Raw genomic sequence first — 16345 nt, forward strand, 5'->3', positions numbered from 1 at the left:
TGTAAAATCCTGGATTACCCCTGGAACTCTTTTTAAAAATCGGCGTGACATTGGCCACCCTCCAAACTTCATGATGATTTTAAAGACTGGTTACATATTATTGCTGAGCAGTAATTTTATGCTTGAGTTCTTTGAGTACCATTGGATGTATGCCATCCGGTCCAGGTGAATTACTACTCTTTAATTTGTCAGTTTGGCTCAGTACATCTTCTACGCTCACTGAGATTTCTTTCTGTTCTTTCGCATCATCGCCATTGAAAACCACTTCCGGTACAGGCAGATCTCTTACATCTTCTTCCGCAAAGACCGAAGCAAAGAATTCATTCAGTTTCTCCTCTATGGCTATATCCTCCTTGAGTGCCCCTTTTGCTCCTTTGTGATCTAACAGTCCCACAGATTTCCTTGCAGGCTTTCTGCTTCTGATGTACTTGGAAAAGTTGTTACTCTGAGTTTTGGCCTCTGTGGCAAGTTTCACTTCATATTCTCTTTTAGCCTTCTTTATTAATGCTTTGCATCTGACTTCCCAGTTCTTATGTTGCTTCTTATTTTCGTTATTTGTGTCCTTGTTCCATTCTTTGAAGGACATTCTTTTGGCCTTAAAGAGAGTCTCTGAGTCATGTGGTCTAGGAAGGCCACTGAATGTCATTTGTGTGCACGTGCAATGACATGGTGCACACTAATGTCAGTGCCCACATTCTTCATGCAAGCATGGAAGGGATTTTGAGGCCTGAAGCAGGCCTGGGCCCAGAATATGGGAGCAGGTTGGTGCTGGATCAAGATCGAGCCCACAGGGAGTAGGGCAGTTACTGGAGATCTGTGAGGGAAGTCCAGGAAGGCTCTCTGAGGATTTATGGTGATTCAGGGCTGAACCCCATGACATTTGTATGCACACGCATACTGGAAGTCAAGTAGATGATGTTGGGCGCATGCATTTTCGGCTTGTTGGAGCAGAACTATGCTATGAAAGTGGAAAATGATTTGGGGGCAAAAAAATAATTTTTTGTAATTATTTAGTATTAAATATTTTTATTAGAAATACTAGTATAAAATGGCAAAGATACAAATATCAATTCAATCCAATGTAGAAGAAAGATATCAACCAAAGAATGTACAACTCACATTATCATACCCAAAGACTATCAGCATCTTTGAAGCAACACATAGAGGCATATTTTCAAAGCACTTTGGGAGGCTAAGTTCCATAGGTTTCTGTGGAACTTTGGGAGGCTAAGTGCTTTGAAAATGAGCTTGATAATAAACTATAGTAAATTTGAACATTATTTATTTAAAGGAGTAGGTGACTTTGTGCTGGGACAAGAAAGGGAAATGTGTGCTGATGGCTTGTGGTGAGAGTCTCACGAGCCAGCAGTAGGAGGAACGGCGAGTCAAAGGTGGGGTGTTGATGATGATTGTGGTTTTCTGAAGTGATAAAATGTAGAAGAAATTTAAAGTATAATGTTGGGAATAAGTGACGGAGAAAGCATGTGTAGGAAAGAAGTGGTTTTAGAAAACAGATAATCTTTTGTTGGCTGGGTGAGTGATCTGATGTGTCTGAAGTCTTTTGGAAAGAGAGAGAGGTAACATAAATTAAAAATTAACATGTCACCATGAAATGTCATATAACGCAAAAATTGCTGTGCAGTCTCTGGCATTCTGACAGTGTGGCTAGTTAATACAAAAGACCACTGAAAATGTGACCTGAATTAATTTTTCTGAACTGTGGGTCACTGAAATCCTTTATGCAAAAAATACAGTCTGTGAGAGCACCAGACAGGAATTTCTGTCTGGTGATTTATATTTGTAACTATATGGAATCAGTTAAAAGGGATAGCGTTAAAATGGTAGTAAGAAATTGTAAATTAAAGTAACTTTTGGTTTGGTTTAGGCAGGTTATGTCTATTTTTTTATGTTTTTTATTTTGGGCTAGCTAGATAAAAAGAATTGTGAAGAGAGAGACAGCACACAGGTGTATGAAGGCAGGGTTTTCCTTCCTTTTTATTTTGTTAAAAGTTGGGAGAATAGGTCTTCTGTTCAAGAAGAGACTTAACCTGCAAGAGATCCTGACATGAGAGGCTATAAAGACTTGGCCAATTCAAGAGAGTTTCGGAAACAGAGAACTGGACCAGAGCTAAATGACTAACTAAATGGGTGTGAACACAGGGGGAAAAAAAAGTGACATAATTGAAGAAATTAAAAATAGAGAGAAAAGAGAAAAAGTTAGACTAATACCTACTTGTTTTAGGATTTTACATGTGAGAGAAGAACTTAGTACCTGTAAAGATTAAAAAAAAAAGTTCTTAATTGGGCTAATTTAGCTGAACAGGTGAGTTGTAAAGAATGTTACATATTTAATGGTGCTAAATACTTATCTGAAGTTATTCTTGCAATTCTGTTCATTTGGTTTCATAGTTCTGAAATTCTATAATGGAAAGTTTCACATGTTAGCGATGAGTACCTTAGGGGCCCTTTTACCAAGCCATGGTGAAAAGCGGCCTGCGATAGTTTGGGCACATAGGATTACTGTGCGCCGAGGCCACTCTTTACTGTGATGGGAAAAAAACAATTTTTTAATTGATGTCCTTAGTGGCCATGCACTAATTTTCCAATTGGCGTGCAGCCATTTACTGCCTGAACCCTTACTGACCCCTGTTTAATAGCTGGTAAAGGCTCATGCGCTACTCTGGCGGTAATCGGGGAGCAAACGGCAATGGCTGTGCACTGCCCAGTTACCGCCAAGAATGCCTACATCCTGCTTCCCGTGCTACAAAATAAAAAATTGTGGCGCGGGAAATGGCGCACACAAAAAGCAGAACTATTGCAGGGCACTTGGGTGCGCCTGGTGGTAGTGCTGTTTTCCCGTGCAGCAGCCCTACCACCCTTTTGTAAAAGGGCCCCTTAGTGAAACATAGTTAACTTCCTAAACAACTAGTTGTTAATTCTGTAATAAAATGTAAATATTTTAATATTAAATCACTTGGTTGATGTTGAGTTTGTCTGGGAAACCCATTAATTTTGGCCATGACTTGCTTAACACCAACTTTTCATAGTGTAATACCTAACTCCACCATTAAAGGGTCTGCATTATGCTAGTGAAATGCACACATTAGTTCAACAAAAGTTATGGGCAGTCATTTTTATATGTTTTAAAAGATCATTTATGTGCATTGCAGACATACAAGCTAAGTCGCTGGCCAAAGAGAATGAAATCAAGAGTCTACACAGTAAACTGACCGACACAGTTGTATCCAAACAACAGCTGGAACAAAGAATAATACAGTTAATGGAAGAACAACAAACAAGGGTGACTGAGGATTCACTCAAAATTCAGATGCAGGTACTTCCCTTGTTCTTTGTTACGTGGTCAAAACACTGTGTACACTTATTTAAAATCATTGATAACAAAATTTCCTCAAATGTAACTAATTTTTTTAAAAAATTGGAAGCATACTTTCATACAACTGCAATCACAGACTTTTAGGAAGTGGAGTAGTATTCTTCAGTCCATTTTCTAATGGTCAGGTTTCCATATTTTCTTTGTCAGCAGTCCTTTTGAGCTTAATTTTATTTTTGTAAAAATTTGTTCAGTGTCTAACCTATCTAAGCCAAAGCTGCTTACCAGTAGCAGATATTCTGCATTGAAGGCAGGAATAATCAGCCACAAGTGGGTTGTATTATCTGATGGCACCAGGATAAGTTCTGAGCATGTACAGCTTCTCTCACACGCAGCAGTCCCTGTGTCTCCACAGCTTGAAACTTAATCTGCTTTCAGGGAAGTGGGTGGGATTGTGTCTGTGATTGAACCCTGCTATCTGTGGAGAATGCCTTCTTTCTTTTGTCGACAAGCAGGGTATGTTCAGTCACACAAGTAATTGACTCGCAAGCGGAGGGTTGCATCAGGATCTGAGAATGGTCCTGATGTTTTGGAGTAAGATATCAAAATGAAAATGGGATATTTGAACAGGTTACTTGACAAATTCTTCAAAGTTATTCAAAGTCGTTAAATCACGGGAGGATTGTGAAAAATTACAAGAGGACCTTATGAGCCTGGGAGACTGGGCGTCTAAATGGCAGATGATGTTTAATGTGAGCAAGTGCAAAGTGATGCATGTGGGAAAGAGGAACCCAAATTATAGCTACATCATGCAAGGTTCCATGTTAGGAGTCACAGACCAAGAAAGGGATGTAGGTGTCATCGTTGATAATGCGTTGAAACTTTGAGTTGTTAGTGTTCACTGCTGACCTCTTTTTTTTTTTTTTTTACTGCTTTCTAGCTCTCGGTCGTCACTATCAAGGCTATTACAATTAATAGAGACCTTTGGGAGGATTTGGGGGTTCAGGCTAAATCTTGCTAAATCCATGGCTGTCCCAGTACCTCCAGAGGTTAGGGAGTCTTAGAAAGGTCCTTTTTTATTAAAGTGGGAAGATACAGGAATTCATTACTTAAGGATTTTCTTACCTAGAGACTTGTCTGCTCTGTACCGTCTTAATATATAACCTATTCTTGATGATATGGCTTGCAAGTTGCAGTTATGGCAGGTGTACCCTTTATCTTTGTGGTGCTGCATCCATTTTTTTAATATGCTCCTGGAACCTCATTTGTATGTTTTCCAACTACTGCCTCTATACTTGGGAATGAGGGAAGAGCGATTGCTCCACTGTTTCTTACAGGCTTTTTTGGGGTGGGGAAAACTACCCTGGCTTCTGATTTGCCATGTTTCAGAAACCCAAATTACATGGAGGCATGGGCTTACTCAACATTCATTATTTAACTGTGGATTGAGGCACATTAATGATTGGCTTTGTGGCACGGAGCAGTTTTCCGTCATGCCCCTTGAAGCTGGGATATATTTTGCATGGTACTCATCCTTTGCCTCCTAGGACTTCTAAGAACTTTCAACATTTTAAATGCCATTTACCAGGTTTGGTGCTGGTTGTGTCACCGGTATGGTTTTTCTACGTCAGTGACTTCTTTACTGTTTCCACTGGCCCAGAGTCTGGGGGCTGGGGGGTTACTTCTTGGGCAGCAAAAGTTATCAAATATATGGGAAGATGGAGGGTGGGGGATTGAGAGCTCGGGGGGGGGGGGGGGGGGTAGGAGGGGGGGGGGGGGGGAAATTTTGAATGTGATATTGCTTGAATGTTGCTGTTTTTGAAATTTTCAAGGAGTATTTGTCTCCAGATGTTGTTATTTTGATATGTTAATAAAAACTTTTATAAATCAAAAAAAAAGTTATCAAATATGTCTTGCATGTGATTACCGAAGAGTGGAAGATGAAATCTTTCCGTGAATTGCAGAACACCTGTGCTTTGCCCTTCTCCAGCACTTCTCCCATTTCTTTGGTTATATGCAATTGCACCATTAAATTTCTACGCTGTAGTCACAACTCCACTACTAAATCGAGTGACTGATTCTTTAAGAAAATCTCGGCACATGACTCCAGAGAGAGTAATTGGCTTGGGCAACGTGGTCCAGGATCACCATTGTAAAAGATAAGTGGTAGTGCTCACAAACTATCAGATTTTCTTAAAGAACCAGTCCCTCGATTTAGTAGTGGAGTTGTGACTAGCTACAGGAACAGGAAATTTATACATCTTAAGGTTTTTTTGGCCGATGATGAAGGCAGGATCTTGTGATCCGTTCTAGCTCATACAGTTCCATTAAGATCTGTGAGCTCTTTGAGGCTTTATTTCCTGTTCATTATAATATTACAAGTTAGATGAACGTCATTTTGAAGCAGTGGATATTGTGTTGTTTTATAAAATTACCCCCTAAATGACTACTTTTAGAGCTATACTTTTTAGAGCTTTGCTTGTGTTCAGACTGATGGTGTACCACTGAATACCAAGAGTCTTTTAGCCAAGACTTGTACCTGCTCTTAACAGGTAAGGACCTCCCCCCCCTGTTTTGTAGTGTAAAACCCTATGAAGTCCCTGATTTCCTACCAAAGCTTAAAGAAAGACAGACAGAGACCACCTTAAAGAAAAATGTCTTTACTAGTTTTGAAAATGAGCCCCCTGGCTTTTTGAAAATGGAAAAAGCCCCCAAAAGGTCCAACTCGCTATTTTCGAAACTAATTTCTAAACGTTTTTTTATGCAGTTTGTCTAAATCTTAAGGGTATGTGTTGGTGGAGGTATGTTTTGTGCAGGACTAGGATGGGCTTATGATTTGGAGTTTTTCTGAGATAACGGAACATTGTAAAAATGTCCATGGTAAAAAATAGGATGTTATAGGCTAGACCTGTTTCAATAATGACTAAGCGCCAAAAAGGTGTCCGAACTGACCAGATAACCACTGCACAGATAAAGGCATGACCCTCTTCCTTAACCCCCAGTGGTCACTGACCTCCTCCCACCCTCCTAAGAGGTGAAAGTGACAGTTCATCCAGGCTCTGACAGCTGCAGATATAGTGGACATTCCGCTTAGAGCAGCAAGCAAGTCTCTGGAGCAGACTAGTGGTCAGTGCAGTGGACTGTAGAAAAGGGGAGCTAGGCCCATATCCCATTCTAACTGGTACACTTGTGGTGGAAAGTGTGAGTGCCCCAAAACCCACAAAATACTTACTGAACCCACGTAAAGGTAAGGTGACACCTGCAGGCATAAGGGCTATTGTGGTGTACAGTTGAGTACAGTACATTTTTTGTTGTTCCTGGAGGGCTTGCCATACAATATAAGGAGGTTATGGTATGAGGTGTATCTGGGTCCTTTTATGTGAAGTTAAGTGCAGTGCACCCTAGGCTGCCCCACTGATCCGCTGTTGCCAGTCTTCTGCCCCCCCCCCCCCCCTTCCTGACATCCCTATGGCTTCTTTCCCTTGGACATTTTTTTTTTTGAAAATGGCCCTTAAAGAAAGACGCACGGGGCACAAAAATGTCTAAGGGTGATTTTTGAACCAAAAAGATAATGTTTTTCTGGTTCAAAAGTGACCATGTTTGGCACTGGAAGTTTTGGCTATTTTTTTGTAAAATGTTCAAAATCGAATTTGGACATCATATAAAAAATACCCCTCCTCGTAATCCTGGATTTCCCTGATCTTCTGAGGGAGCCCCATGATAGAGGGCCTATGTATCAGAAAGCCTGAAGGGTTGAATTTCATTTTGCTAAGGAACTTTTTCGTGAATTATTGTTACTCATTTCACTTTTCACCTTTTTTTCCTTTGTTGCTGCATTTATCGTCTAAAGGAACTGGTGGAGCAGAATGAGTTAATGAAAGTTCAGATACAAAATTGTCACACACAGTTGGCAGCCCAGGTATTGTTCTCTATGCTCATTTACATTGTTACTTTTAATGTTAACTGTGCCACTGAGAAACCAATCAATATAAAAATCTTAATTGTATATTCCTATGCATAGCTCTAATTGCATGTATTATCTTGCTTAATTTAGTCAACATAAGCTTTTTCCCAGAAGGCATCTGTAGGCAGTTTTCATTTGTCTTGCAGTACTTTTGAAGATGATTGCATTAACTTCTACATTTAAAAAAAAAAAAAACTTTTTAACTACTAAGTTCTTTAGGTTCTTTCTTTCATATGGTAAATGAGAGGGTGAAATCTGTTCTGAGAGGGTTCAGAGCAGTTCTATAGTTGGGTTCCAGCAATTACAAATGCCTTGCAATTGGCACTTGTAAGGTAGCCCATAAGTGCCTTAGCATGTAACTACATGTATGTTCATGTGGGCAGAGAATGTGTGATTTTAGTTTGGCCTTTTTTACATCTTTCTGGACATCTTTCGTTTTTGTTGTTTTCTTTTCCAGAGAATGAGAGGGGCACTGGTAACTGCACTGCCTCACAACAGCCTCATAGCAGCCGCACAGTAAAGCAGCTGCAGAAGTAAAAAAAATAAAAATAAAAAATCACTGTCTTTCTACCCTGAGAGAGAAAATCAAGTAGCAGTTTACTGCCTCAACATGGAGAGTTAATGTCCTCTATATGCGAGATCATTGACCTAGGCACAGCTTCTATTTCTCTCAATTTCCTCAGAGAGTAGGGGGGAGGGGGAATTCTCCGAGGACAAGCATGCTTTATATTCTCACAAGTGGGTGATGCCAACCCATGTCGTCTGGTCCAGGATTTATAAAAAGTATAAGTAGAGATTTGTGGAGCGCGAGACACATTTCACTTCGCATGTGCACGGGCCTTTCTTCCCGCCATGTGAATGCAGTCTCCTCAAGTTCTTCCTCTACCACAGTGAGGCGAGGACATTTTTTTTTTTTTGCTGTCTCCTCTTATCATGGGGTCCAAAAGAGCTTTTTCATGCCTTTCAGTGATTTTTTTTTGTCCATATTTGTGTCCCCAGTTGTGGAACCTCCTTTGTTTATTTTTGTTTTTCCCTTATATTTTAAGTTTATTCTGCCCGTTTTTACGTTTCCTTTCTTTTTTGTCATTGTTCGGCTGATTTTAGGCCTTAACTTCGGCCGGGAACTTTCCCTTTCTTTTTTTTTTTTGTCGTGCTTCGCCCCTCTTTCAGGCACCATCGCTTCATTTAATTTAGCCAAGGCAGTTTTTCCTTACATGTCCACATAGGTTCCCAGTGGCTTTAAGCGCTGTACCTGGTGCAGTCGGACAATTTCTGGGAAGGACACCCATTCTTGGTGTCTAGTGTCTTGGGCCTAACCGTAGCCCCATTAACTGTCTTTGCATGAAGAAGAGGACCCTGATTTCCAGAGAGGCTCAATGAGAGAAGATTTTTGGAGCCAAAGTCTTGGCATCGAAGTTGTGTCGTACTGGCATCGTTAACTCGCGACAGGATTGTTAAAAATTACAGAAGGACCTTACGAGACTGGGAGACTGGGCGGCTAAATGGCAGATGACGTTTAATGTGAGCAAGTGCAAGGTGATGCATGTGGGGGAAAAAAGAACCCAAATTCCTCAGCGACCCTCCAGACCGGTCAAGACGCGTGGGTTATGTCCTCCTACCAGCAGAGGGAGACTGAGAAAACACTAAGCTTTTGAAGCCTGTATATATAACCTGTGCAGAACCTCCACTAGCCAGTATTTTCTCAGTCTCAGCAGAGGTAGCAGTTGACAGCCTGTGCAGTCTCCAATAATCTGGTGAGGTAGTTTGTCATTGGGTCGTAGGATTTTTTCCTTCCAAACTTTATTCTGTTGCAGTACCCTGTACGTGTGTGTAAAAAAAAAAAAAAAAAAAAAAAAAGTGCTTTGGGGCCCTGGGTCTGGTGGGGCCCAGTTTTTCCCCCTGGGGTGTTACACCTATGTTTGGGTCCCTCCCCCTGTTGGCTTGGCAGCTTTGTGCCTCGGCTGCTTTCTCAGTATTGTAGCCTTGAGTGCCTTACAATTTCCAGATGCCAGAGTTAGAGTACGATGCCTTTAAGGTCAGTTATTCTATGTCATTTTGCTTGGCAGCTTTGTGCCTCGGCTGCTTTCTCAGTATTGTAGCCTTGACAATTTCCAGCTGCCAGAGTTGGAGTACTGTGCCTTTAAGGGCATTTATTTCTTTATTTTCAGCGGACCGAACGGGGGTTTTGATTCCTTGCTGGAACGAGAGAGCAGCGCTTTCTCCAGTGCTTTTGCAGTGTGAGTGAGTTTTTGGTTTGGCGCGTTTGCGGAACAGCTTTTCCCTTCCCTCGTGGTTTATGGCGGCCCAGCTCCTCCGATGTCGCGCGTGCTCGTGGCGAGGGGTAGAGGCGCCGGGCGCTCAGTGTAGCTTTGCGGTGCACCTATAAAGGTGGCTGCGGCACCCCCCGACTTGACCGCGGAGGGATCGATGGTGTCGGGAGTCTCCGGGTCAGCGGGAGCGTAGGCAGGGCCGCTGTCAGCGGGAACAGTTTCGGCGGGAACAGCCGCCATCTTGAGTCTGACGCGGCCCATGGAGCCGGCTGGTTTTGGGCCTGCGGCCTCCGTTTTTGGCACAAAAGGGCCTAATGACGGTCCAGGAATGGTGGGTTTTCCTCCAGATTTTGTCTGGACGCGGTATCAGGCCTGGAGATCGGGGCCCCCCCTCCCCCCCCCCAATTGGAAGAGGGGGCTATTTCCATCTTGGCTGAGAGACCACGGTTAGAGTGGTCAGAGGACAGGCAATGTTTTTCTCCTGTAGCTGCAGAAGCTGCGCTTAGTGATCTGGGGGAGTCAGATGGAATTGACGGCTCTCAGGAGCAGGATTGTTGGATTCCTGGAGAGGATCCTTCAGTAGTGCGGATTTTCCATAGAGATGAGCTGTCAGAACTCATAGATCAGGTGTCGTCCACCCTTCAGTTTGGTCCTGAGGTGGCGTTGGGGGAAACTGTCCAGGATCCGTTGGTGAAGGGCATTCAGCGTCAGGCGTGATCCTTCCCTATGAACAAGGATCTCCGGGAGATGATTTGTCAGGAATGGGATTTGCCGTGTAAGGTGGCAAAGGCAATGGCGAGGCTTTATCCCCTCCCTCAGGACGATAGGGATTCCTTTAAGGCTCCCACGGTAGATGCAGTAGTGACGGCAGTAATTATAGCTACGGCTATCCCGGTTGATGGAGGAACGGCTCTCCGTGATCCTCAGGATAGGAAGTTGGGATCTTTTCTCAAGCGTAGTTTTGTTTTGTCGGCTCTAGCCCTGCAGGCCTCGGTTTGTGGGGGTCTGGTAGCTCGGGCATGTTTTCGTTGGGCCGAGAAGCTCCTGGATGATTCGGTAGATGTTGGTTCTTCTGGGGGTCAGGAGTTAGCCGACTTGGACATGGGTTCATCCTTTTTGTCTGAGGCTTTTATGATTTGTTGCCTACTTCAGACAAAAAATATGGCTATGGTTGTGGGTCTCTGCCACTTAAGGGAGCTATGCTCTTTGGAGAAGATTTGGACAAGTTAGTGTGAGGTCTTAGTGATACCAAGGTTCTATGGCTTCCAGATTTTCGGTTCAAGGCAGGGGCCAGAACTAGTTCCTCTCGGGGACGGTTTAGGGAGGCTCAGCGGTATAGGCCGGGCAGATCGAGTGGGACCTACCCCTAGCTGTCTGTTTGTCCAATTTAGATTGTAAGCTCTGTTGAGCAGGGACTGTCTTTTCATGTTAATTTGTACAGCGCTGCATAAGTCTAGTAGTGCTATAGAAATGTTTAATAGTAGTAGGACCTCTAGGGGTCAGTTTTTCCAGCGCACACAGTTCTTTCATGAGAGTCGTCGCGGAGGGCGTGGCTTTTCCGCGGGAGGTTAGTATTCAGGCCACAATTCCCAATGAAGGTGTGCGGGCTCAGGCTCTGGTGCATGTTGGGGCTCGGCTGAGTCTGTTTTACCAGAGTTGGGCCCAAATCAGGTCAGATCAGTGGGTTCTCAAGGTGTTTCGAGGCGGATGTGCGCTGGAATTCGAAAGCTGTTCTCCCGAAGTGTTTCTGGAATCCCTCTGTCGGTCTTGGAGCAAGAGGGCAGCAGTGAGGGACACTCTGCGGTGGCTGCTCGCGTTGGGAGCCGTGGTTCCTGTTCCTTCAGATCAGCAACGCTCAGGGTGCTATTTGATCTATTTTGTGGTCCACAAGAAAGAGGACACTTTTCGTCACATTTTAGATCTCAAAAGGGTCAATGCGGCACTCAAGGTGCCCTCTTTCCGGATGGAGACGTTGCGGTCGGTCACTGGTGCGGTCAGGAAAGGAGAGTTTCTCACTTCCCTGGATTTGACGGAAGCTTATCTTCACTTTCCTTTGTGCAGCCTTTTGGTTCCAAGTTACAGGGTCCGATTCGTCGGTTCCTTGCAGAGAAGGCGCCGACGGCCCGTACTTATCGTCAGGTCCTGGGCCTGATGGCGGCGACCATAGAGGTAGTTCCGTGGGCCAGGGCGCACATGCGTCAGGTACAGTCAGCTCTGCTCAGTCGTTGGTCCCCTCTGTCGCAGGACTTGGAAATGTGTTGTCCGCTGTCGGTGGCCCCTCGTCTCAGTCTCCGCTGGTGGCTCAGTCCGCGCAATTTGGGAAAGGAATGCCGTTGGAGTCCCCACAGGGGCTGGTAATGGTCACGGATGCCAGTCTGCAAGGTTGGGGGGCACATTGTCTCAGTCAGGTAGCTCAAGGCCGGTGGTCTCGGGCAGAAGCAGAGTGGTCCATCAACCGGCTGGAAACTCGGGCCATTCGGGTGGCACTCCAGGCCTTGACGTCGGTGGTTCGCCACAAGGCAGTCCGAGTGCTCTGTGACAATGCCATGGCAGTAGCATATGTCAACCGTCAAGGGGGGAACAAAGAGCCTTGGCGGCGCAGTTGAACTCATCTTCAGGCTCTCTTGGCAGCGCATGTGGCCGGGGTAGGTCACATAGATGCAGATTATCTCGGCAGGCACACTCTAGATCCCAGAGAGTGGTCTTTTCTTCGGTCAGTGTTCCAGTGAGTTGTGTCGGTCTGGGGACTTTCGGTGATCTTAGGGCAACGGCTCGCTATGCGCAAGTTCAGAGATTTTTTTTTTCAGTCGCTGAAGAGACCCTTGAGCGGAGGAAATCGACACTCATCTGTTGCCTTGGCTTCGGGAGTGACTGTATGTGTTTCCTCTGTGGCTGTTAGTCGGTCGAGTAATATAGCGCATCGAACATCACTCTGGTCGGGTGATTCTGGTAGCTTCGGATTGGCAGCGTCGACCATGGTATGGAGACCTGGTGCGGTTGGCAGGGGCGGCGGCCCTGCCTTTGTTGGGATCAGTTCTGTGTCAAGGCCCGATAATCATGCCGGATCCGGCTCGGTTTTCGCTTATGGCTTGGCTCTTGAGCAGCACAAGTTGAAGAAGAGGGGCTTTCATCCAGTGGCTTTGCTACGATGTTGAGTTGCCGTAGACGATCCACTTCCTTGGCGTATGTCCGGGTTTGGAGAATCTTTGAGCACTGGTGTGAAGACCATCGAGTTCGGCCGTTTCACTCTTCGGTGGCGGAAGTTTTGGAATTTTTGCACGATGGTGTTGATAGAGGTCTGGCCTTGTCTACACTGAAGGTTCAGGTGGCAGCTTTGTCATGTTTTCGTGGGAAGCTTCAGTGAAAGTCCTTCGCGTCTGTGCCTGAGGTAGTGCGTTTTTTGAAGGGTGTTAAGTTGCTGCGTCCGCCTCAGTGACGGATGGTGCCTCCGTGGGATTTGAAGCTAGTTTTGGATGCTTTGATCAGGCCTCCGTTTGTGCCTCTGGTATCGGCATCTTGTAAGGATTTATCTTTAAAGGCGGTCTTGTTGGTGGCGATTACTTCAGCACGGAGTGTTTCAGAGCTTCAGGCTTTGTCTTTTAGGGAACCATTTTTGTCCTTTCTGAGGGAAAGGTTTCGTTGCGGACAGTGCTTTCCTTTTTTGCCCAAGGTGGTTTCCGAGTTCCATGTTAATCAGGTCATCTCTCTGCCAGTGTTGGGTGATATGGCTGGAGATTCGGAGCAGCGTGGTATTGCCAAGCTGGATGTCAGGAGAGTTTTGAGTTGTTATCTCTCTGGAACTCAGGACTTCAGAGCCTCTGACCGTTTGTTCGTTCTTCATGGTGGCCCAAAGAAGGGTGCAGCGGCTCCTAAGGTGACCATAGCACGGTGGTTGAAGGAGGCGGTTGCATCTGCTTACTTGGTGAAGGGTCCTGTGGTGCCTAGGGGCTGGTCTGCTCATTCCACTAGGGGAATGGCAGCCTCGTGGGCGGAGAATAGTATGATTTCTCTGTTAGATATTTGTCGGGCTGCGGTTTGGTTTTCGTTGCATTCCTTTGTGAAGCATTATAGGATTCCTGTGCATGCAAAGGACGAGGTGCGCTTTGGGGCAGCAATTTTGACCTCTGGCCTTAGTAGGTCCCTCCCATAAGTTAGTTACTGCTCTGGTACGTCCCACGCGTCTTGACCGGTCTGGAGGGTCGCTGAGGAAGGTGAAATTAGATCTTACCTGCTAATTTTCTTTCCTCTAGACCCTCCAGACCGGTCAAGAGCCCGCCCTGTCTGTATTGGAGGCCAGGAGGTGTGTTTGTTGGATAATTCTTGGCTGCTGTAAATTGTTGTTTCTCTAATTGCAGACTGTTTATTTCTGTTTTGTGATAGGAGTCCGGGACAGGTGGGGCTCTTCTTTGATAGTCCACCTGTAGAAGCCCAACTGTTTTATCAAAGGCAAAGGAACATGTTTCCGTAAGAGCAAGCGGAAGATGTTTCTTGTTTTTGCAGTTTACTGTGACCACGTACAGGGTTGCTAGTTGTTGTTAGTGTTTTTTGTTTCTCTGCTTTGTCAGGGGTATACTGGCTAGTGGAGGTTCTGCACAGGTTATATATACAGGCTTCAAAAGCTTAGTGTTTTCTCAGTCTCCCTCTGCTGGTAGGAGGACATAACCCACGCGTCTTGACCGGTCTGGAGGGTCTAGAGGAAAGAAAATTAGCAGGTAAGATCTAATTTCACCTTATAGCAACGTCATGCAAGGTTCCACGTTAGGAGTTACGAACCAAGAAAGGGATCTGGGTGTCGTCGATAATACACTGAAACCTTCTGCTCAGTGTGTTGTTGCGGCTAGGAAAGCGAATAGAATGTTGGGTATTATTAGGAAAGGTATGGAAAACAGGTGTGAGGATGTTATAATGCCGTTGTATCGCTCCATGGTGCAACCGCACCTTGAGTATTGTGTTCAATTCTGGTCGCCACATCTCAAGAAAGATATAGTAGAATTGGAAAAGGTGCAGCGAAGGGCGACAAAAATGATAGTGGGGATGGGACAACTTCCCTATGGAGAAAGACTAAGGAGGCTAGGGCTTTTCAGTTTGGAGAAGAGACGGCTGAGGGGAGACATGATAGAGGTATATAAAATAATGAGTGGAGTGGAACAGGTGGATGTGAAGCGTCTGTTCACGCTTTTCACAAATACTAGGACTAGGGGGCATGCGATGAAACTACAGTGTAGTAAATTTAAAACAAATCGGAGAAAACCTTTCTTCACCCAAAGCATAATTAGCTGGAATTCGTTGGCGGAGAACGTGGTGAAGGCAGTTATCTTGGCAGAGTTTAAAAAGGGGTTAGATGGTTTCCTAAAGGACAAGTCCATAAACCACTACTAAATGCACTTGGGAAAAATCCACAATTCCGGGAATAACATGTATAGAATGTTTGTATGTTTGGGAAGCTCGCCAGGTACCCTTGGCCTGGATTGGCCGCTGTCGTGGACAGGATGCTGGGCTCGATGGACCCTTGGTCTTTTCCCAGTGTGGCATTACTTATGTATTTATGTAGATCGAGAAGGATGAGGATAGAATAGAGACCTTTGAATCTGGGCAGAAACAGGTCATTGGAGACTTTAGCAAGGGCTGTTTCAGTTGAATAAAGATGGCAAAAGCAAGATTGAAGTGGATCAAGAATAGCTTGAGATGAACATTCTGTTCATGGCCGTTGTCTTGACTTTTTTCAAGTAGCTTGGATAGGAAAGGGTGGAAGGAAATACGGAGATAAATAGGACAGGTAGGGTCTAATGAAGATTTTTATTTAGAAGTGATGTAACTGTGGCATACTTGAAAGCATCAGGAACAGTTGCAGTAGAAAGTGAAAGATTGAGGATTTGACAGAAGGGATGACAGTGGGAAAGAGAGTGCTAAATAGATGGGTTGGAATAAGATCAGAGGAACAGGTAGTCATTTTGGAGGAGGAAAGAAAATGTGGTTTCCTCTTCAGTGTTTTAGAAAAGGAGGCAGGGGTTGAAGGAGGGTTGAGAAAATGGACTGGGGAAAGGAGAGGTAGAGGCAACTTGGTTGAGAACTCAAAGTTAATCTTGTGAACCTTTATCATGATAGTACTCAGCCTTCACCTCCAACCCCTCCTTTGTATTCTCCCCAGATTCTGACTAACAAATATTTTAACATGCAGACATTCAGGACTGCTTAGTTCTCTTCCTTGGACAGTTTACTGTATATTTTGATGGCTATCTCGTTTAGTACTTTTTAATACTTAGTAAGGAATCACGTGTGCAGTAGTTCAGTTCTTATGGTCGTAGATATGATTATTTCCTCAGGGTGGACCAAGCAGGATAAAATTTAAGAAGCAGCCAAAGTGGAATATGATATATTGAAAGCGACCTCAAGCTGAGGATGCTGAGGCTGTTTTCCATTTAAAAATTCCAAAAAGTTCATACATGGTTTTTACTTTTTCCCCTAAGACTATTTAATGTGTTTTATGTATTCACTTTACTTTTTTTGAACAAAATTTCACTAAGAGAAAACTACTGTTGTTAAAATTGAAAGCGAATTTATTCCTAACAATATCTGTCTTTATGTTCTCCTGAGAATGTTCTTTCTTTTTTAGGCCTCTACGTCAGTTCTTGTGGAAGAACTCCAAAAGGCGTAAGCCACCTTTGTTTTTTAATACACACGATGTACACTTTCAGGGGGATGATTAGAAGCAAACGCCGGCGCTAGAGGCTGTTAGCGCCATACTAACGCTGGTCTTTGTTACTGCCCCATGATCAGAGC

The 16345-nt window shown here is 44.4% G+C and overlaps 1 protein-coding gene across 7 annotated transcripts in view; it reads left to right on the forward strand.

Moving 5' to 3' along the window:
- Window positions 1–16345, forward strand: part of KTN1 (kinectin 1) — a 227432-nt gene that overhangs the window by 49145 nt on the left and 161942 nt on the right. For all 7 annotated transcript variants that reach the window (XM_030215125.1, XM_030215126.1, XM_030215128.1 and 4 more), the window contains exons 10-12: window positions 3171–3334; window positions 7182–7250; window positions 16179–16216. In XM_030215125.1, coding sequence (XP_030070985.1) covers window positions 3171–3334; window positions 7182–7250; window positions 16179–16216 — 271 coding nt within the window. The remainder of the gene's footprint in view (window positions 1–3170; window positions 3335–7181; window positions 7251–16178; window positions 16217–16345) is intronic.

This window comes from Microcaecilia unicolor, chromosome 9, assembly GCF_901765095.1.
Source record: "Microcaecilia unicolor chromosome 9, aMicUni1.1, whole genome shotgun sequence".
Taxonomy (NCBI): domain Eukaryota; kingdom Metazoa; phylum Chordata; class Amphibia; order Gymnophiona; family Siphonopidae; genus Microcaecilia; species Microcaecilia unicolor.